This window comes from Sander lucioperca, chromosome 14, assembly GCF_008315115.2.
Source record: "Sander lucioperca isolate FBNREF2018 chromosome 14, SLUC_FBN_1.2, whole genome shotgun sequence".
Lineage (NCBI taxonomy): Eukaryota > Metazoa > Chordata > Actinopteri > Perciformes > Percidae > Sander > Sander lucioperca.
In genome coordinates this window covers 9264945-9283573 of record NC_050186.1, presented here as the reverse complement: position 1 = coordinate 9283573, position 18629 = coordinate 9264945, and the positions used below count along the sequence as shown (strand labels likewise).

Genomic DNA, 18629 nt, shown 5'->3' with positions numbered 1-18629 from the left:
CTGTTGGTTCAAATGCTTATACCAGTTTTGAGGTTTTTATGTTTAAAACAGGTGGTATAAAGCCTGTCCTTTGTGTAACTGTATACCGCCCTCCCAAACAGAATTCTCTATTTTTAACTGAATTTTCTGAATTTTTATCTTCGGTGGTTTTAGGCTATGATAAGATTTTAATCTCTGGGGACTTCAATATTCACGTGGACATTCCTTCCAATGCCAGTGCTGAATTTCTCGGAACTATGGACTCTTTTAACTTTACTCAGCATGTTACCTGCCCTACTCACAACCGTGGTCATACTTTGGATTTAGTCTTTACACTGGGTCTATCCATTGATTCTCTGGATGTGGAGGATTTGGGTGTCTCAGACCATCAGTGTATCAGGTTCTCCACCTTGTTTCAAATCATCGCCAATCATCAAACTCCTGCTCACTACTGCCGATCTATAAATACATCCACTCCAACTTATTTCTCAGATGCCTTCAGAGCCTCCTTTTCACCTAGCGGTTCTAAAACCCCACCCCATCAGCTGAATACAGACCTATTAATCACAGAGTTTCATTCTATCTGTGGAAATATTTTGGACTCCATTGCCCCTCTGACTATCCGGAAACCCAGAGCCAAATCTCAGCCTTGGCTGAATAGCGACACTCGTGCTCTGAGACGACTATGTCGAAAAGCAGAGAGAAAATGGAAAAAGGACAGGCTACATGTTTCTTTTGAGATACTGAAAGGCTGTCTGACTAACTATCAGTTATCGGTCAAAGCAGCAAGGGCCAAATTTTTCGCCAACATCATCTCCAAAAATCACCACAATCCCAAAGCCTTGTTCCATACAATAAATTCAGTTCTCACACCTGTTGACAACACTTGTCTTGTACCATCCACAGCCATTTGTGAGGATTTTCTAACATTTTTCTTAACAAAAATAGATCTTATTCGTTCAAATATCTCACCGCCCATTTATGATCCTGGTCTGATGCTTGCCCCCCCTGCCATCCTAAATAGCTTTCAGCCTGTATCTCTGTCTCTCGTCTATGACACTATTGCTCATACAAGGTCCTCCACCTACCCTCTGGATATTGTTCCCTCACACCTTTTAAAGGATGTATTGGACACTGTAGGTCCCACAATTTCCCTTATTATAAACAGCAGTCTTGCCAATGGAACTGTCCCATCTATTTTTAAACATGCAATAGTTCATCCTCTTATTAAAAAACCGAACCTCGACAAATCAGATTTAAATAATTTCCGTCCCATTTCCAAGCTTCCCTTCCTGTCTAAAGTATTGGAGAAAATTGTTTATGCTCAGCTATTGTCTCATTTAGATAATAACAACATCATGGAAAAATTTCAATCTGGGTTTAGGGCTCGGCACAGTACAGAATCTGCCCTTCTTAAAGTCTCAAATGACCTGCTACTGGCTTTAGACTGTGGAAAATGTGCCATCCTAATTCTGTTAGACCTTAGTGCAGCATTTGATACAGTGGATCACAATATTTTATTAATCGTCTTGAGGACCAGGTTGGCATCCAGGGCACTGCCCTCAAGTGGTTTGCCTCCTATTTAGCCGATAGGACTTTCTCTGTTAACATTGGCAGCCTTTACTCCTCCACAGCCCCTATTACTTGTGGAGTACCTCAGGGTTCCATTTTGGGACCTATTTTATTTGCTCTGTATATGCTCCCTTTGGGCAATATATTCCGCCAACACAATGTCTCTTTCCACTGCTATGCCGATGATACACAAATCTATTTGCCGTTAAATCTGGGGGATTCAAACTCGATTACATCCATTCTTAACTGCCTCCAGGATGTGAAATGCTGGATGGCCAAAAACTACTTACAGCTGAATGACTCTAAAACAGAGGTGATTCTTCTTGGTCCCCCAATCACCACAGCAAGCATAGCTAGCCACCTGGGTCCGCTGTCTCTTAACCTTCACGTCCATGCAAGGAATCTCGGTGTCATCTTTGATTCATCACTTCGTTTTGAGAAACAGATCAATTCCGTGGTCAAAAGTTGCTTTTTTCAACTCCGGAATATTGCCAAACTGAAGACCATCCTGTCTTCTGATGACATGAAGACTGTCACCATTGCATTAATCTCCTCCAGGCTTGATTATTGCAACTCACTGTATCTGGGTATTGGCCATTCCTCTTTGTCTTGCCTACAGCTGGTGCAAAATGCTGCAGCGAGACTTCTGACTGGCACAAGGAAAAGAGAAAGCATCACACCAATTCTGGCATCCCTGCATTGGCTACCTATTAAATACAGGATTGATTTTAAGATTCTTTTATTTGTTTTTAAAGCCATTCGTGGTCAGGCTCCTCACTATATTTCAGAACTCCTCAGCCCCTACTCCAAATCCAGGCCTCTTAGATCCGCGAATCAATTATTTTTAACTGTTCCTAGATCGAGGTTAGTGGGTAAGGGAGATCGTGCCTTTTCTGTGGCAGCTCCAAAGCTTTGGAATAGTCTCCCACTTTGTCTCAGATGTTCCCCCTCCATTGACAGTTTTAAAACACATCTCAAGACATATTTGTTCTCAAAGGCCTTTGGTTGATCCTAGAGGTTTGTAGCATCTTGAGATGATATTGTACTGTATTTCATGCATTTCTTGCTTTGTTTTTTTTTATTTATTTATTTATTTATTTTTTATTCATTTTCAATTTGTACAGTACTTTGGTCAACTTTGGTTGTTTTAAATGTGCTATATAAATAAACTTGACTTGACTTGTGTGTGTGTCCTCGAGATCTGACAACACACAAACACACGTAGCAGAGCTACCAACACCCATGTTTGTACTGTTGCTTAATTAAATAAAACATCAAAAGAGAGAAGTTGTCTCCGTCCGTGTTTTAAACAGACACACCTGGGGTGAAGTTGGAAACCAGAATCAGCTTTAAATCCAGTCCTAATCTAGTCCTCACTAACACGGGCCCAATTATAGTAACTACATGAAAACTTCACTGTTGTTGCATGAAAGGTGGTTTGTGTTTAGCCTACATCATCAGTTTCTATCATGTGAAATAAGAGGCTAAACCAGCCTGGTGGCCAAGCTGCAGACAGATGCTCCTCAACAGTGAGCTCCCCAGCAGTCAGCTCCCCCTGCTGGTCATAAGGTGCCTCTGCACCCCTTTCGTTTCAGACCCTTCCACCAGCCTTTGGGCCACGCCTCCTCATTTACATTGACATGTGTCAAGTCCAAATGAAAAGCCAAATGTTAAATTGAAAAACCAAATGTTAAATTGAAATTGAAAAGCCAAATATTAAATCCAAATGGAAAAGCCAAATGTTAAATTGAAATTGAAAAGCCAAATGTTAAATTGAAATTGAAAAGCCAAATATTAAATCCAAATGGAAAAGCCAAATGGAAAATGCAAAAGATAAATCATTTTACATATCAACTTTGCTTTTTCAGTTTCCTTTTTCTTTTTTCAATTTAATTATGGCATGATTTTTCCTAGTAGCGTAGTCAAATAATAATATTTTTAATTTGATCTCGCTTCGTTTTCTCTTTGGACTTTCAATTTGAATTATGAATAAATATTTCCTCCATATGAAACTGTTAGAAAGTATAAAACATAGTTTCTCATGATTTTCACATATATTGTTATAATTCAAGTAAGGTTTTCCCAGTCTATTCTAATTGCTCCTGTTGGCTAGCAATGTGCACATTAAGAGTTGAATGAAATACTATACTGTAATGTAATTTTTATGTACGTATGGTAGACAATAAGATCACTCTTTAGTATTGCTGAGGAGCAGAGGAGCTGATAGTAGGAAACGGTAGACCAGAAGCCAATTCATGTGATATTGTCTTCTGCAGAGCAAATACATTTTAGAAAACCATCAGCTGAAGATGTCTGTTTCCATACCCTGTCCACATCTGTTACAGTTGCGTGCTAAATGTCATGGATCCATTTTGTCCCGATTATAAAAATGAAAACCAATAAACATAAAAAAGAAGAGACAGAGACACGACGTCTGTCCCCTCCTGAGAGACTACAAGAACCTCTTGTACCTCTTATCGGACCACTAAATCCTCATAAAGACCGTACAACCTGACTAGTGTAGTACATATAACACGCTGCATTTTAGCATTTCATAGTCAAATATAAAAAATAACAATTGAATTTGAATGGTATTATAGAGGAAGACTGACAACTCTAGTTTACCTGAAGGCTAGTGTAAAAAGCAGAGCAGAGGATCAGTAATTTATCAGTAAGAGAAGGCATTTGTTTGACTAAAAACTGGCTGCGGTCCAGTGTAAACATGCTTAAAGGTGTCGTCAGGGTGGAGGATAAATACTGATAAATCATGGATATGGAGTATATATTTTTCTTTAATTTGTCTGTAAATGTACGACTCTTTCCCTGAAGTGGTAATGACTGTAAAACCCTGTTTTTATGGTCAGCAGACGAGCGCTGAGTCATCTTCACAGCTGTGCTGGGAGGGTTTGACCTGCAGAGACAGAGACACACAGACAGTTGTTGTCACTGAGCGAGAGGTGAAATGGAGCAGAAAGGAGTTCAGCTGAACCGGGAAACCTTCTCTTGTTCCATCTGTCTGGATCTACTGAAGGATCCGGTGACTACTCCCTGTGGACACAGCTACTGCATGAACTGTATTAACAGCCACTGGGATGTAGAGGATTATAAGTACAGCTACAGCTGCCCTCAGTGCAGGAAGACGTTCACACAGAGGCCTGTCCTGCTGAAAAACACCATGTTAGCAGTTTTAGTGGAGGAGCTGAAGAAGACTGGACTCCAAGCTGCTTCTGCTGATCACTGCTATGCTGGAGCTGAAGATGTGGCCTGTGATGTCTGCACCGGGAGAAAACTCAAAGCACACATGTCCTGTCTCATCTGTCTTGTCTCTTACTGTGAGAAACACCTTCAATGTCATTACGATGTAGCTCAGTTAAAGAAACACAAGCTGGTGGAGCCGTCCAAGAAGCTCCAGGAGAACATCTGCTCTCGTCATGATGAGGTGATGAAGATTTTCTGTCGTACTGATCAGCAGCTTATCTGTTATCTCTGCTCTGTGGAGGAACATAAAGGCCACGACACAGTCTCAGCTGCAGCAGAGAGAGCTGAGAGGCAGAGAGAGCTCGAGGGGAGTCGACAAAACATCCAGCAGAGAATCCAGGACAGAGAGAAAGATGTGAAGCTGCTTCAACAGCAGGCGGAGGCCATCAATCTCTTTGCTGATAAAGCAGTGGAGGACAGCGAGAAGATCTTCACTGAGCTGATCCGTCTCCTGGAGAAAAGAAGCTCTGATGTGAAGCAGCAGGTCAGATCCCAGCAGAAAAGTGAAGTGAGTCGAGTCAAAGAGCTTCAGGAGAAGCTGGAGCAGGAGATCACTGAGCTGAAGAGGAAAGACGCTGAGCTGAAGAAGCTCTCACACACAGAGGATCACAACCAGTTTCTACACAACTACCCCTCACTGTCACCACTCAGCCGATCTACATCCAGCATCCATATCTGTCCTCTGAGCTGCTTTGAGGACGTGACAGCGGCCGTGTCAGAAGTCAGAGATAAACTACAGGACGTTCTGAGAGAGAAGTGGACAAACGTCTCACTGACAGGGACTGAAGTGGACGTTTTACTGCCACCACCAGAGCCCAAGACCAGAGCTGGATTCTTAAAATATTCAAGTGAAATCACACTGGATCCAAACACAGCAAATATAATGCTGTTATTATCTGAGGGGAACAGGAAAGCAACAGCAATGAGACAACTACAGTATTATTCTAGTCACCCAGACAGATTCACTAACAGGCCTCAGGTCCTGAGTAGAGAGAGTCTGACTGGACGTTGTTACTGGGAGGTGGAGAGGAGAGGGAGAGAAGGGAGGGAGGGAGGAGAAGTTGTTTCTGTAGCAGTCGCATACAAGAATATCAGAAGAGCAGGGGTGTCGGATGAATGTGGATTTGGACTAAATGACAAATCTTGGGCGTTAGATTATGACGACAACGAATATACATTTTGTTACAACAATGTCCAAACTCCCGTCTCAGGTCCTGAGTCCTCCAGAGTAGGAGTGTACCTGGATCACAGTGCAGGTATTCTGTCCTTCTACAGCGTCTCTGAAACCATGACTCTCCTCCACAGAGTCCAGACCACATTCACTGAGCCCCTCTATGCTGGACTTCTAGTTTATTGTTCTGGAGACTCTGCTGAGTTGTGTAAACTGAAATAGACAGATGTCATTTAAGGGTTAAATTCTTTGTTTTAACTCTTCGACTTATTTAGTCTCCATGTTTGTTGCTAAGAGCTGATTGTTGTGACATTCTATTTTTTGGACGTTTTATGTCAGTGTTTAGGCGTTTTTGTTGCTTTTTCTTATTTTTTTTGCTTTTATCAACATTTTTTGTCACTTTTTTTCGACATTTATTTGCTTTTCTAAATGTTTTTGTGAATTAGTTAGACTTTTTTTTGCTTGTATTGATGTTTTAGAAGTGAAGAAATGTTTTTGTTTGTTGAGAAAACCATTCAGGGAGCCCCAGAAACTCTCAATGTGCTCAGTTGAGATCTGTTATTTTACCTTTGATTGTTGAAACAGGACGATATGTTAAAAAAGATCTTTAACAAGATGATCTGTAGATATTAGCTGTTGTTTGTTATTCCTGTATTTTTCCACGTTATGTATCTGCGGGACAGGAAGATGTCTGTTAAAAAGTGTATTTAGTTTCTCTTTCACTGCATGGCTCTGAAGAGAGAAAGCACCAGACCTCCTTTATCCTACACACTTTGTTCTCTTTGTGGACATTTGTAAAGAAATCTAGATTTACATGTATTTGTTTGGCGGACCAAATGTTGTTATCATAATCATAATCAATAACTCATTCTTCTCTTTTACATAGCTGAGATTCTGGTTCAAACAAAGTGATTGTGTGGATGAAGTGAATGTGTTGATGAAATCATTGAACAAGAGTCTTTGAACAGACTTTACTGATGGGATGTGTGAACAAACTGAAGCTTTACATGATGAATAAACTAACATGAACAAATTATTTTCTTCCTGTCTTCATTCCAGGGTTTCATACAAAGCTGACGGAGAAAATGTGAAACTGATATGAGAGTATAACTGAGGCCCTTTTCCTCCTGAAACACCACAAAGTACAGTGTTCATATTTAGAGTCAGTCAGTCTCTGTCCTTTCAACTTTCCTCACTAAAACTGCTCCGTCACAGAGAAATGAGCAGAGTTTTCTATCACTTGTTCATAGCGTTTAAGTAGTGTGTGTGTTAGAGCATTTCAAGTGTTGGGAGTAACGTGTTAAAAAAGTAACTCAATTACAATAATGTATTCCTTTTTGCTGTAACGCAGTAAAATAATGCATTACTAATACAATTTTGGTAATGTTATACCCGTTACAATCTCAGTAATGCGAGTTACAAGGCATTTAACCCGACATTTAGTGAATTTACCAACACCGCGAAACATTTCGGCACAGAGAAAAAAAGTCTGCGAGTGTTATTTCCTGGAAATGACTGCAGAGACGGATACATTTGTGTCATGGACATTATTTTCAGGAGTCTTTTACGCTGCGTTGAAGAGAGCTGTCCCGTCGCTGTTCCCGTGGTCAGAGCCAGAACCAGAGACGGTAGGCTAGGGACATCTGTGTCCTGTCAATGCCGACAACAATGTGACAGAGCAACTGACAGATAACATGTCAGGAATTAATGTTTAGTCTTGCTTCACGTAATAGCATTACATTTTATCAGCGGTGGAAAGTATACCGTATGCTACTTCGATTTTTTAATTGAGTATTTTAATTTAATCCTACTTATTAGGCTACTTCTAGTCCACCACAATTCAGAGTCAAGTAGGCCATTGTATGTTTTACTTAACTATTTATTTTATAGCTTTAGTTACTTTATGCTTCAGATTAATAATACAAAATAATATGAATGAATTATGATGTATTAAAGTGGATAAAGATGACTTTGTTGATCCCGTGGTGAAATTCACAAGCTACCTGCCAAGTCGATTTTCTGCTTTTATTTTGGTGAAAGTAACTCAAAAGTAGTGTAAAGCATTACAATTCAGAGACAGTAATATTGTAACATAACTATTTACTCTCAAATGACAGTAACTAGTAATCAATAATGTATTACATATTGGAAGTAACTTGCCCAACACTGCATTTCAATAGTGTATATTGTGCGTTTAAGTAGTGTGTTAAAATAATTTTAATAGTGTACGAAAGTGAGACCGTTTCAATAGTGTTCTGGTTTCAGAATGGTAAAGACAATTGGAAGAACAATTAGATAGTTCCATGGAAACTATCATGTTTTTGCCAAATGATGTACAGATGTTTAGTCATTCAATTATCTGAAATGTCTTGTAATGTAGTGCAAATAGCTCCGGTAAATGGGATCAAAATCTCCTTGGGAGAAATAGATTTAGAGTGAGCCCCGGATGTTTACAACGTCTGGCTCCACCCCTGGGACATGAAGTACTCTGTCAGTACTTTGCACACACTTCTTATTAAGCATCTTTATGAGTCATTTAGTTTGAACATGTTTGTGAGGACGTCAGAAAGTTACAGCTCTGATTACGGAGCAGAACTCAGCAACTGTTTGACGAGTTCATCTGAATTAGATTTGACTAAACTGAGAGACGCCCGGTTCTCAAACCTGAAGAGGAAACTTACCGATGACTGTTGTTCTTCTCTGTGCAGCCTGTGTGTTTCTACGTCTTCTCATAACGTACAGCCAAGGATTTATCACCATGCTTCACTCTGAACGACTTCTTCATCCACTGCATAATGCCAGACGCCCATCTTTCTGTGCAGAAAGTGAGAAGAAGGATTACAATTTATAATGTTTTACAGAAACTTTAACTGGAGTTCTGATTGATGAAAACTTTTAGTAAAATCTCCACTGAATAGTTTACTTTTAAAACAGGAAGTTAACAAAATGCTCTACAGGATTCAACTTAAATCAAATCAACTTTAAAACAACTTTTTAATGAGCATTGTTTGAGCTGAACAACTACTTCTGTTATTGTTGTGCACATGACATACTGAACCTTAGGGAAAACAGCAAAACTAAAACAATAAAAGTACAGTACTGGAGGAAATGTAATTGTCTAGGTGTACTAGGTAGCAGTGGTGGAATGTAACTAAGTACATGTACTTAGTTACATTCCACCACTGCTACCTTCCACACATTTATCACCTTTGTGTGGGAAGCGATGCGATGAAATTCACTTGAGACAAAGGAGAACCCCTGAGCCAGACTGTGAAACATTTCAAAGTGTTTTTGATGTTTCTGAGCTGTTGTTTTAGGGATTACAGCGTCTGTCGCTCAGTTGGTGCCCACTGAAATATCTCTCAAACTTTTGGATGGATGAAATCTTTTTCAGATATCCAGACCAATGATTTGGCTCCATCTGCTGGTCGCCGTCATAACCAGCAACATCGGTGGAGTGTGATTTCTACACGGTGGAGAGGAACTACGGACATTTACTCCACTACTGGACATAAGTATCATTCTGAGGTACTTGTATTTTACTGAAGTAGAACTCATTTTATCCAGATGGTAAAAATCTGTAAATGTATCCGTCTCAAAGAAAATATTAAATATAAATGTAGTCATTAATTCAGTGATGAAATGTACATTTCTGGCGCTGGTTAACAACATGTTTTCAGGCTGATAGAAACATTTTATAATAAATATGCAGTGTGCATTGGACTTGTGGAGGTTTCTTACTGCTAGACTGCTTGAATCTAGGCTGAGTACTTTCTTTAAATAGGCTTCTCTGCTTCACTGTTACTGGATCTGCTGTCTGACGTTAACTTGACTGCTCTGTTTGATCTGTTTTTCTTACCTAGGATTGTGTGAGCTAGGATTTAGTTTCACTCAGGTGTTTGAGAGAGATAAGAACCAGTTAGAGTTAAGGTCGCTTTCATTTTACTCTGATTCTGTCAAGGGCTGTTTGAATTATAGTCAACAATATAAGCTTTTATTAAACTTAATAACAGGACAACTCAGTATTACGTAAACTGGGGAGCCGTCTCCAAACCCTCTGATTCTAAGAAGAGTTTACCTCCTAAAAGATGAAGTCAGCAGAGTTTTTAAATGAGAAATGAGCTCTGTTGTAAACAAGTGTTGCTGCGTTCCTTATCACATACTTTTTCTTTTTACTTTAGTACAAACTGCAGCTGCTCTTACTAAGTAGTACTGTTGCCACAGTCGGGACATCAAACTCTGTGATAACATCGCAGCTTGAACTTTGAGCCTCTTGCTCAGATATGCTGCACAGAGGATTGTGGGTCAGAAAAGCACGCTGGCTTGCATACTGCAAAATGCAACCGGATGCATTAGGACACATATTTGGCATTGTGCTTTTGACAAACTATGTATTAGAACAAACTAACTCTTTCCCTGTCATACTAATGGTAGCATGGGCATTGCAACACAGCCAGTATCTCTCTCAAAGCGCTCCTCTTCCAGGAATGAACAAAGCTTGATAACCCCTCCCTCCTCTTCCTGCTCTCAACCACAGCCAGCTCCACTCTGTGCACATATTTCCTTGTTCCCTCCCCTTCAGAGCTACAGTTTGCAGATGGGTGTAACCAACATGTTGGGGAAGTACAACAGCGTATCACTGCTGTTTTTAGATCAGAGCTCAGACTAGTTTCCCTTCTCAGGAAGTGAGACTCAGACAGTCATTGTCACTGAGCGAGAGGTGAAATGGAGCAGAAAGGAGTTCAGTTGGACCGGGAAACCTTCTCTTGTTCCATCTGTCTGGATCTACTGAAGGATCCGGTGACTACTCCCTGTGGACACAGCTACTGCATGAACTGTATTAAAAGCCACTGGGATGAAGAGGATCGTAAGAACAGCTACAGCTGTCCTCAGTGCAGGAAGACGTTCACACCGAGGCCTGTCCTGCTGAAAAACACCATGTTAGCAGTTTTAGTGGAGGAGCTGAAGAAGACTGGACTCCAAGCTGCTCCTGCTGATCACTGCAATGCTGGAGCTGAAGATGTGGCCTGTGATGTCTGCACCGGGAGAAAACTCAAAGCACACAAGTCCTGTCTGAATGTCTGGCTTCTTTCTGTGAGAAACACCTTCAGCCTCATTATGAATCAGCTCCATTAAAGAAACACAAGCTGGTGGAGCCGTCCAAGAAGCTCCAGGAGAACGTCTGCTCTCGTCATGATGAGGTGATGAAGATGTTCTGTCGTACTGATCAGCAGCTTATCTGTTATCTCTGCTCTGTGGAGGAACATAAAGGCCACAACACAGTCTCAGCTGCAGCAGAGAGAGCTGAGAGGCAGAGAGAGCTCGAGGGGAGTCGACAAAACATCCAACAGAGAATCCAGGACAGAGAGAAAGATGTGAAGCTGCTTCAACAGCAGGCGGAGGCCATCAATCTCTCTGCTGATAAAGCAGTGGAGGACAGCGAGAAGATCTTCACTGAGCCGATCCGTCTCAAGGAGAAAAGAAGCTCTGATGTGAAGCAGCAGGTCAGATCCCAGCAGAAAAGAGAAGTGAGTCGAGTCAAAGAGCTTCAGGAGAAGCTGGAGCAGGAGATCACTGAGCTGAAGAGGAAAGACGCTGAGCTGAAGAAGCTCTCACACACAGAGGATCACAACCAGTTTCTACACAACTACCCCTCACTGTCACCACTCAGCCAATCTACAGCCAGCATCCATATCCGTCCTCTGAGCTGCTTTGAAGACGTGACAGCAGCCGTGTCAGAAGTCAGAGATAAACTACAGGACGTTCTGAGAGAGAAGTGGACAAACGTCTCACTGACAGGGACTGAAGTGGACGTTTTACTGCCACAACCAGAGCCCAAGACCAGAGCTGGATTCTTAAAATATTCACGTGAAATCACACTGGATCCATACACAGCAAACGCACAGCTGTTATTATCTGAGGGGAACAGGAAAGCAACAGTAATGAAAAAACAACAGTCTTATTCTAGTCACCCAGACAGATTTACATGCTGGCCTCAGGTCCTGAGTAGAGAGAGTTTGACTCTACGTTGTTACTGGGAGGTGGAGAGGAGAGGAAGAGGAGTTTATGTAGCAGTCGCATACAAGAATATCAGCAGAGCAGGGGGGTCGAATGAAGGTAGATTTGGATACAATGCCAAATCTTGGGCGTTAGTTTGTATCAGCAACAGTTATACATTCTGTTACAACAATGTCCAAACTCCCGTCTCAGGTCCTGAGTCCTCCAGAGTAGGAGTGTACCTGGATCACAGTGCAGGTATTCTGTCCTTCTACAGCGTCTCTGAAACCATGACTCTCCTCCACAGAGTCCAGACCACATTCACTCAGCCGCTCTATGCTGGACTTTGGGTTAATGGTTATGGAGACTCTGCTGAGTTGTGTAAACTGAAATAGACAGATGTCATTTAAGGGTTAAATTCTTTGTTTTAACTCTTCGACTTATTTAGTCTCCATGTTTGTTGCTAAGAGCTGATTGTTGTGACATTCTATTTTTTCGACACTTTTTGTCAGTGTTTTCGCCGTTTTTCATGTGTTTTCATGTTTTTGTAGCTTCTTCCTATATCTTTGTTGTTTTTTCTTATTTTTTTGTATTTATCAAAAATTTTTGTCACTTTTTTCGACATTTATTTGCTTTTCTTAAAGTCTTTGTAAATTAGTTTGACCTTTTTTTTTTTTACTTGTATTGACGTTGTAGAAGTGAAGAGATGTTTTTGTTTGTTGAGAAAACCATTCGGGGAGCCCCAGAAGCTCTCAATGTGCTCAGTTGAGATCTGTTATTTTACCTTTGATTGTTGAAACAGGACGATATGTTAAAAAAGATCTTTACCGAGATGATCTGTAGATATTAGTTGTTGTTTGTTATTCATGTATTTCTTCACGTTATGTATCTGCGGGACAGGAGGATGTCTGTTAAATAGCGGTATCTTGTAATCCCATGTGGGACGGGCCAAATGTTTGGTGTGACACAGAAATCAAATCAAACTAAAAGTGTATTTAGTTTCTCTTCCACTGCATGGCTCTGCAGAGAGAAAGCACCAGACCTCCTTTATCCTACACACTTTGTTCTCTTTGTGGACATTTGTAAAGAAATCTAGATTTACATTTATTTGTTTGGCGGACCAAATGTTGTTATCATAATCATAATCAATAACTCATTCTCTTTTACATAGCTGAGATTCTGGTTCAAACAAAGTGATTGTGTGGATGAAGTGAATGTGTTGATGAAATCATTGAACAAGAGTCTTTGAACAGACTTTACTGATGGGATGTGTGAACAAACTGAAGCTTTACATGATGAATAAACTAACATGAACAAATTATTTTCTTCCTGTCTTCATTCCAGGGTTTCATACAAAGCTGACGGAGAAAATGTGAAACTGATATGAGAGTATAACTGAGGCCCTTTTCCTCCTGAAACACCACAAAGTACAGTGTTCATATAGAGTCAGTCAGTCTCTGTCCTTTCAACTTTCCTCACTAAAACTGCTTCGTCACAGAGAAATGAGCAGAGTTTTCTATTACTTGTTGCTTTTTACAGCCAACATTTCCTCTCTGCACTGAGTCAATAAATATTACACTAAAACTAATTCTGTATGGCCTATAGCCTATAATTCACCGACTAAGCTGGATATTATGGCTCTGAAGTGTGCCCTAACTAAGAATACCAGTAAACATATACAGGGGCCACGGCAGCTCATACACTTACCGCCAAATGTCACTACTTCAAAGGAGGCGGGGCTGGCCTGGGACAGGTGTGTGTGTGTCAGGTGGGAGACGGTGTGCGGCTGGGACAGGTGCGAGCAGGTCTATGTGTGTGAGTGTGAGTGCGTGTGTGTGTGTGTGTGTGTGCGGTCTGCTGCAGAAGCAGAGCGTGTGTGTGAAGCGTCTCGTCAGGCGGAACATGAGGTCTCTTCAGCTGCAGCAGGAAGTCCTGTTCAGGATCTGAGGAACAAACACACACATCCAAAAACACAACACCAAAATACGTCAGCTCAGCTACACACATACAATAAAAATGAATGAATAAAGAAAGAAAACATACACAGCAAAGTACTCTCTCTTAAGACCTTTCAGAAAATCCACATAATGTCAGCACCAATGGGGTCCAAATAATTCAGATAAGGTTCCCAAACTTTATAAAATTGTTTTGATTTGGAATGTATCACATGTCAGGTATTCCAGAGGTACTAAATCAAACACCACTTCATGCCAGCCCTTAACAGTTGGCTGTTTATCACTAATCCACTGCAATAATATATTCTTCCTAGCTGCATATGTAAGAATAAAGAAGAGTCTTGGGTCCATCTGTAATTTTAGCCCAAGTATCTTTTCAATTTCTGTCAAGACATTAGATTCTGTGTGTCTCTGACCGATGTTATGTCTCTGTCTCTGTGTGTCTCTGTCTCTGCAGATCAAACCCTCCCAGCACAGCTGTGAACCTGCAGACACACCTGTCTGACAGTATATGGACTTCTCTCTGCAGGCTGTTACATGTTGGGGGATCACGTGCGTTTACGTCTCACAGCGTTATGTAACTTCCTCCTTTTTCTTCTGTGCTAGGAAACGACACTGTGCAATCTCTCTGTACGTCTCCCTCAGGTGTGTTTCTCCAGATGACTCAGCACTCATCTGCTGAACATAAAAACAGGGTTTTACAGTCATTACCACTTCAGGGAAAGAGTCGTACATTTACAGACATAATTAAAGAAAAATATATACTTTATATCCATGATTTATCAGTATTTATTCTCCACCCTGACGACAGCTTTAAGCATGTTTACACTGGACCGCAGCCTGTTTTTAGTCAAACAAATGCCTTCTTTTACTGATAAATTACTGATCCTCTGCACTTTTTATACTAGCCTTCGTGTAAACGGCTACACGCCCTTCATGCAGTATTTTACATTAACTTGTATTTTGTAATTTGTGTTTATTTCTTCATATGTATTGTGCATGTGTGTGTGAAGAACTTTGTAACTGTGTGTTTTTAAAAATGCTCTGTAAATGAAGTATTACTATTTATTGCGGCGAGTGATGCACGTTTCTCTATTGAAACACTCTCACACACATTACTGAGAAGCTCTCACACACACTATTGAAATTATTTTAACACACTACTTAAACGCACTAATATACACTATTGAAATGCTCTAACTTTAACGCTGTGAACAAGTGATAGAAAACTCTGCTCATTTCTCTGCGACGGAGCAGTTTTAGTGAGGAAAGTTGAAAGGACAGAGACTGACTGACTCTAAACATGAACACTATACTTTGTGGTGTTTCAGGAGGAAAAGTGCCTCAGTTATTATTAAGTCTTATTTCATTTTTTGTGCAGATTCCCCACTTGAAAGGGATTTGATGCATCCACCCATTGCATTGCCAAATCTTCTCTGACAATGCCAAACAGCTTTTCTTTGTTGACTCTTGTTTGGTGTTGTTTGGTGGATTGGGTGATTGAAGTCTGAAGTAACAAGACATATTGGCATTTTCACAATGTATTCATTTAACAAACAGGAGTGTCAGTAGCATGTGGAAGAACCATACACAGCCACAACAGCCTGGCACCTCCTCCTCATGCTGGTCACCAAACCTGGTCACACACTGCTGTGGGATGGCATCCCATTCTTCAACCAGCATTAGTCGCAAGTCAGCCAACGTGGTTGTGTTGGTCACTCTGGCACCAACAACACGCCCAAGCTGATACTACAAGTGTTCAATGGGGTTGAGGTCAGGACTGCTGTAAGGTCCTTCCATCCTGTCCACTCCCAAATTGTGGAGGTAGTCTTTGATAAACCCCACTCTGTGGGGACAAGCGTTGTCATCTTGGAGGATAGGGTTTGGTCCCAGACTGTGGAGATATGGGATTGCCAATGATTGCAATAGCAACAGCAAAGAAAAGCTGTTTGGCATTGTCAGAGACCATTTGGTAAATTTTTCATGGGCGCAACCCACATACTCATGTCTCTTACAAATGTCGCACCATTTAAAATGGAAATAATCAGGCTTTCAATGGTATAAGATTTATTGGAAAGAATCATTGTTCCAACAAAGACATAATCTACCAAACACAAATTTCCTTATTATTTGTGCACAGTTTAGTCTGAGCTCTGATGTTACATCCATCTGCAAACTGTAGCTCTGAAGGGGAGGGAACAAGGAAATATGTGTACAGAGTGGAGCTGGCTGTGTTTGAGAGCAGGAAGAGGAGGGAGGGGTTATCAAGCTTTGTTCATTCCTGGAAGAGGAGCACTTTGAGAGAGATATTGGGTGTGAAGCAATGCCCATACTACCATTAGTATGACAGGGAAATATTTAGTTTGCCCCATTACATAGCATGTCAAAAGCAATACGCATGTCCTAATGTATCTGGTTGCAGTTTGCAAGCCAGTGTGCTTTTCTGACCCACAATCCTCTGTGCAGCATATGTGAGCAAGAGGTTAAAAGTTTAAGCTGCAATGTTATCACAGAGTTTTGAGCTTTGAAAGAGCAGCTGCAGTTTGTACTAAAGTAAAAAGAAAAAGTATGCGATAAGGAACGCAGCAACACTTTACAACAGAGCTCATTTCTCATTTAAAAACTCCGCTGACTTCAGCTTTTAGGAGGTAAACTCTTCTTAGAATCAGAGGGTTTAGCGACGGCTCCCCAGTTTACTAAATTACTGAGTTGTTAAGTTTAATAAAAGTTTATATTGTTTACAATAATTCAAACACAGCCCTTGACAGAATCAGAGTAAAATGAAAGCGACCTTAACTCTAACTGGTTCTTATCTCTCTCAAACACCTGAGTGAAACTAAATCCTAGCTCACACAATCCTAGGCAGGGGCGTCAGACTGGGGGAAAAAGGGGACTGAGTACCAAAAAGATGCTAGAATGAATAGCTGTGGATGCGGGGAGGGGCCCATAGAAAATGCCTTTCTACAGGGCCAAGAATTTTGTGCTACGCCACTGATCCTAGGTAAAAAAAACAGCTCAAACAAAGCAGTCAAGTTAACGTCAGACACCAGATACAGTAATAGTGAAGCAGAGAAGCCTATTTAAAGAAGGTACTCAGCCTAGATTCAAGCGGTCTAGCAGTAGGAAACCTCCACAAGTCCAATGCACACTGGATGTTTATTATAAAAGTGTCGTGACTCAGAGAATTTGAGGACCCAAAAGCAGAGAGCAGGCAAGCGTATGTTGAGCTTGAGGATCTATTTAACAAAAACAAAGTTCATACCAACAAAAGGAGTCCTGAATGCAGCAGGCAAAACTCATTCCAGAATGTAGATCAAACAAAAGAACAGGCTATCCAAACTGGAACAAAGAGACAATGGGGTAGACTACACACAAGAACACGCAAACAGTACATGCAGCAATAGAAGACAATGATCTGACCCAAGACAAGGGAAACACAAAGACTAAATACACAAGGTAACGAGCAAACAAGGGACAGGTGACACTAGGGCTGGGGAACAGGTTAAACACATTAGACAATCACAAGGGCAGGAAAACTAAGAGACAGGAAGTAAAACAAGACAAGACAAACCCCTTCCCCCCAAGGGACGGATCCCAGACGTCCAAAAAAACAGCACAAAAAAAAAAAAAATCTAAAAATGTCCACAAAAGGCAAAAATGGCCCAGGGAGGGTGGAGGGGATCTGGAGGAGGGACAAACACAAGTCAACCCCCGAGGGGCGAAGGGAGGAAAAATGGGGGCTTGGAAACTGAGTACAGTGGGAACTCAGGAACTGGGGACAGTGGGGCTTGGGGACCGAAGTGCTGTTGCCAACTAAGCACGGGGTCTAGGGCTGCGGACAGCAGCGAAGGTGGAACCCCTCTGGTGGCCGAGCAGGACAGCGAAGACCCTTAGGCTGGGTCTCCGCCAACAAGACAACAGGAACAGAAGTCGACCGGGCCGCCGACAGGACACGAGTAGCAAGAGTCGGGGGACAGGAGTCGGTTGAGCCGCCGACAAAACAATGGGGACAGGAGTCACTGGGAAGCTGGGCACCGGCAAAGTCTCTGGGACGCCGGGGAACGGCAAATCCACTGTGGCGCCGGGGAATGGCAAAGTCTCTGGGGCGCCGGAGACCGTCAAAGTCTCTGGGGAGCCGGAGACCGGCAAAGTCTCTGAGAGAGTGGTCATTGAAGACTCTGGACAGCTGGACGTCAGCTGGGGTTCTGGACGGCTGGATGTCAGCTGGGGTTCAGGGAAGCTGCACGTCAGCTGGGGTTCGGGACGGTTGCACGTCAGCCGGGGTTCGGGACGGTTGCACGTCAGCCGGGGTTCGGGACGGTTGCACGTCAGCCGGGGTTCGGGATGGCTGCACGTCAGCTGGGACTCTGGAAGGCTGCACGTCAGCCAGGACTCTGGAAAGCTGCACGTCAGGTGGGATTCGGGAGCGCTGCACGTCAGCTGGGGTTCTGGAACACTGGTCAGCTCTGGAACACTGGTCAGCTGAGGCTCTGGAACATTGGTCAGATGAGGCTCTGGAACCCTGGACAGCTCTGGAACACTGGACAGCTCTGGAACACTGGTCAGCTGAGGCTCTGGAACATTGGTCAGATGAGGCTCTGGAACCCTGGACAGCTCTGGAACACTGGACAGCTCTGGAACACTGGACAGCTCTGGAACACTGGACAGCTCAGGCTCAGGAACACTGGTCAGCTCAG

The 18629-nt window shown here is 42.1% G+C and overlaps 1 protein-coding gene and 1 pseudogene across 6 annotated transcripts in view; both read left to right on the top strand.

Moving 5' to 3' along the window:
* Window positions 1-18629, top strand: part of LOC116041800 (tripartite motif-containing protein 16-like) — a 38403-nt gene that overhangs the window by 2081 nt on the left and 17693 nt on the right. The window contains exon 2 of one of the 6 annotated variants that reach the window (XR_004895095.1): window positions 4416-5830. The exons of 2 other annotated variants lie outside the window; for them this stretch is intronic. Coding sequence is in view for 3 of the 4 variants with exons in the window: in XM_031287848.2 (XP_031143708.1) it covers window positions 4514-6202 (1689 nt within the window). In the remaining variant the exon portion in view is untranslated. Of the gene's footprint in view, window positions 1-4415; window positions 6441-18629 lie in introns of those variants that run through there. 3 more of the 6 variants (XM_031287848.2, XM_035991824.1, XM_035991825.1) reach the window with 3 other exon arrangements.
* LOC116041812 lies at window positions 10683-12501 on the top strand (annotated as a pseudogene).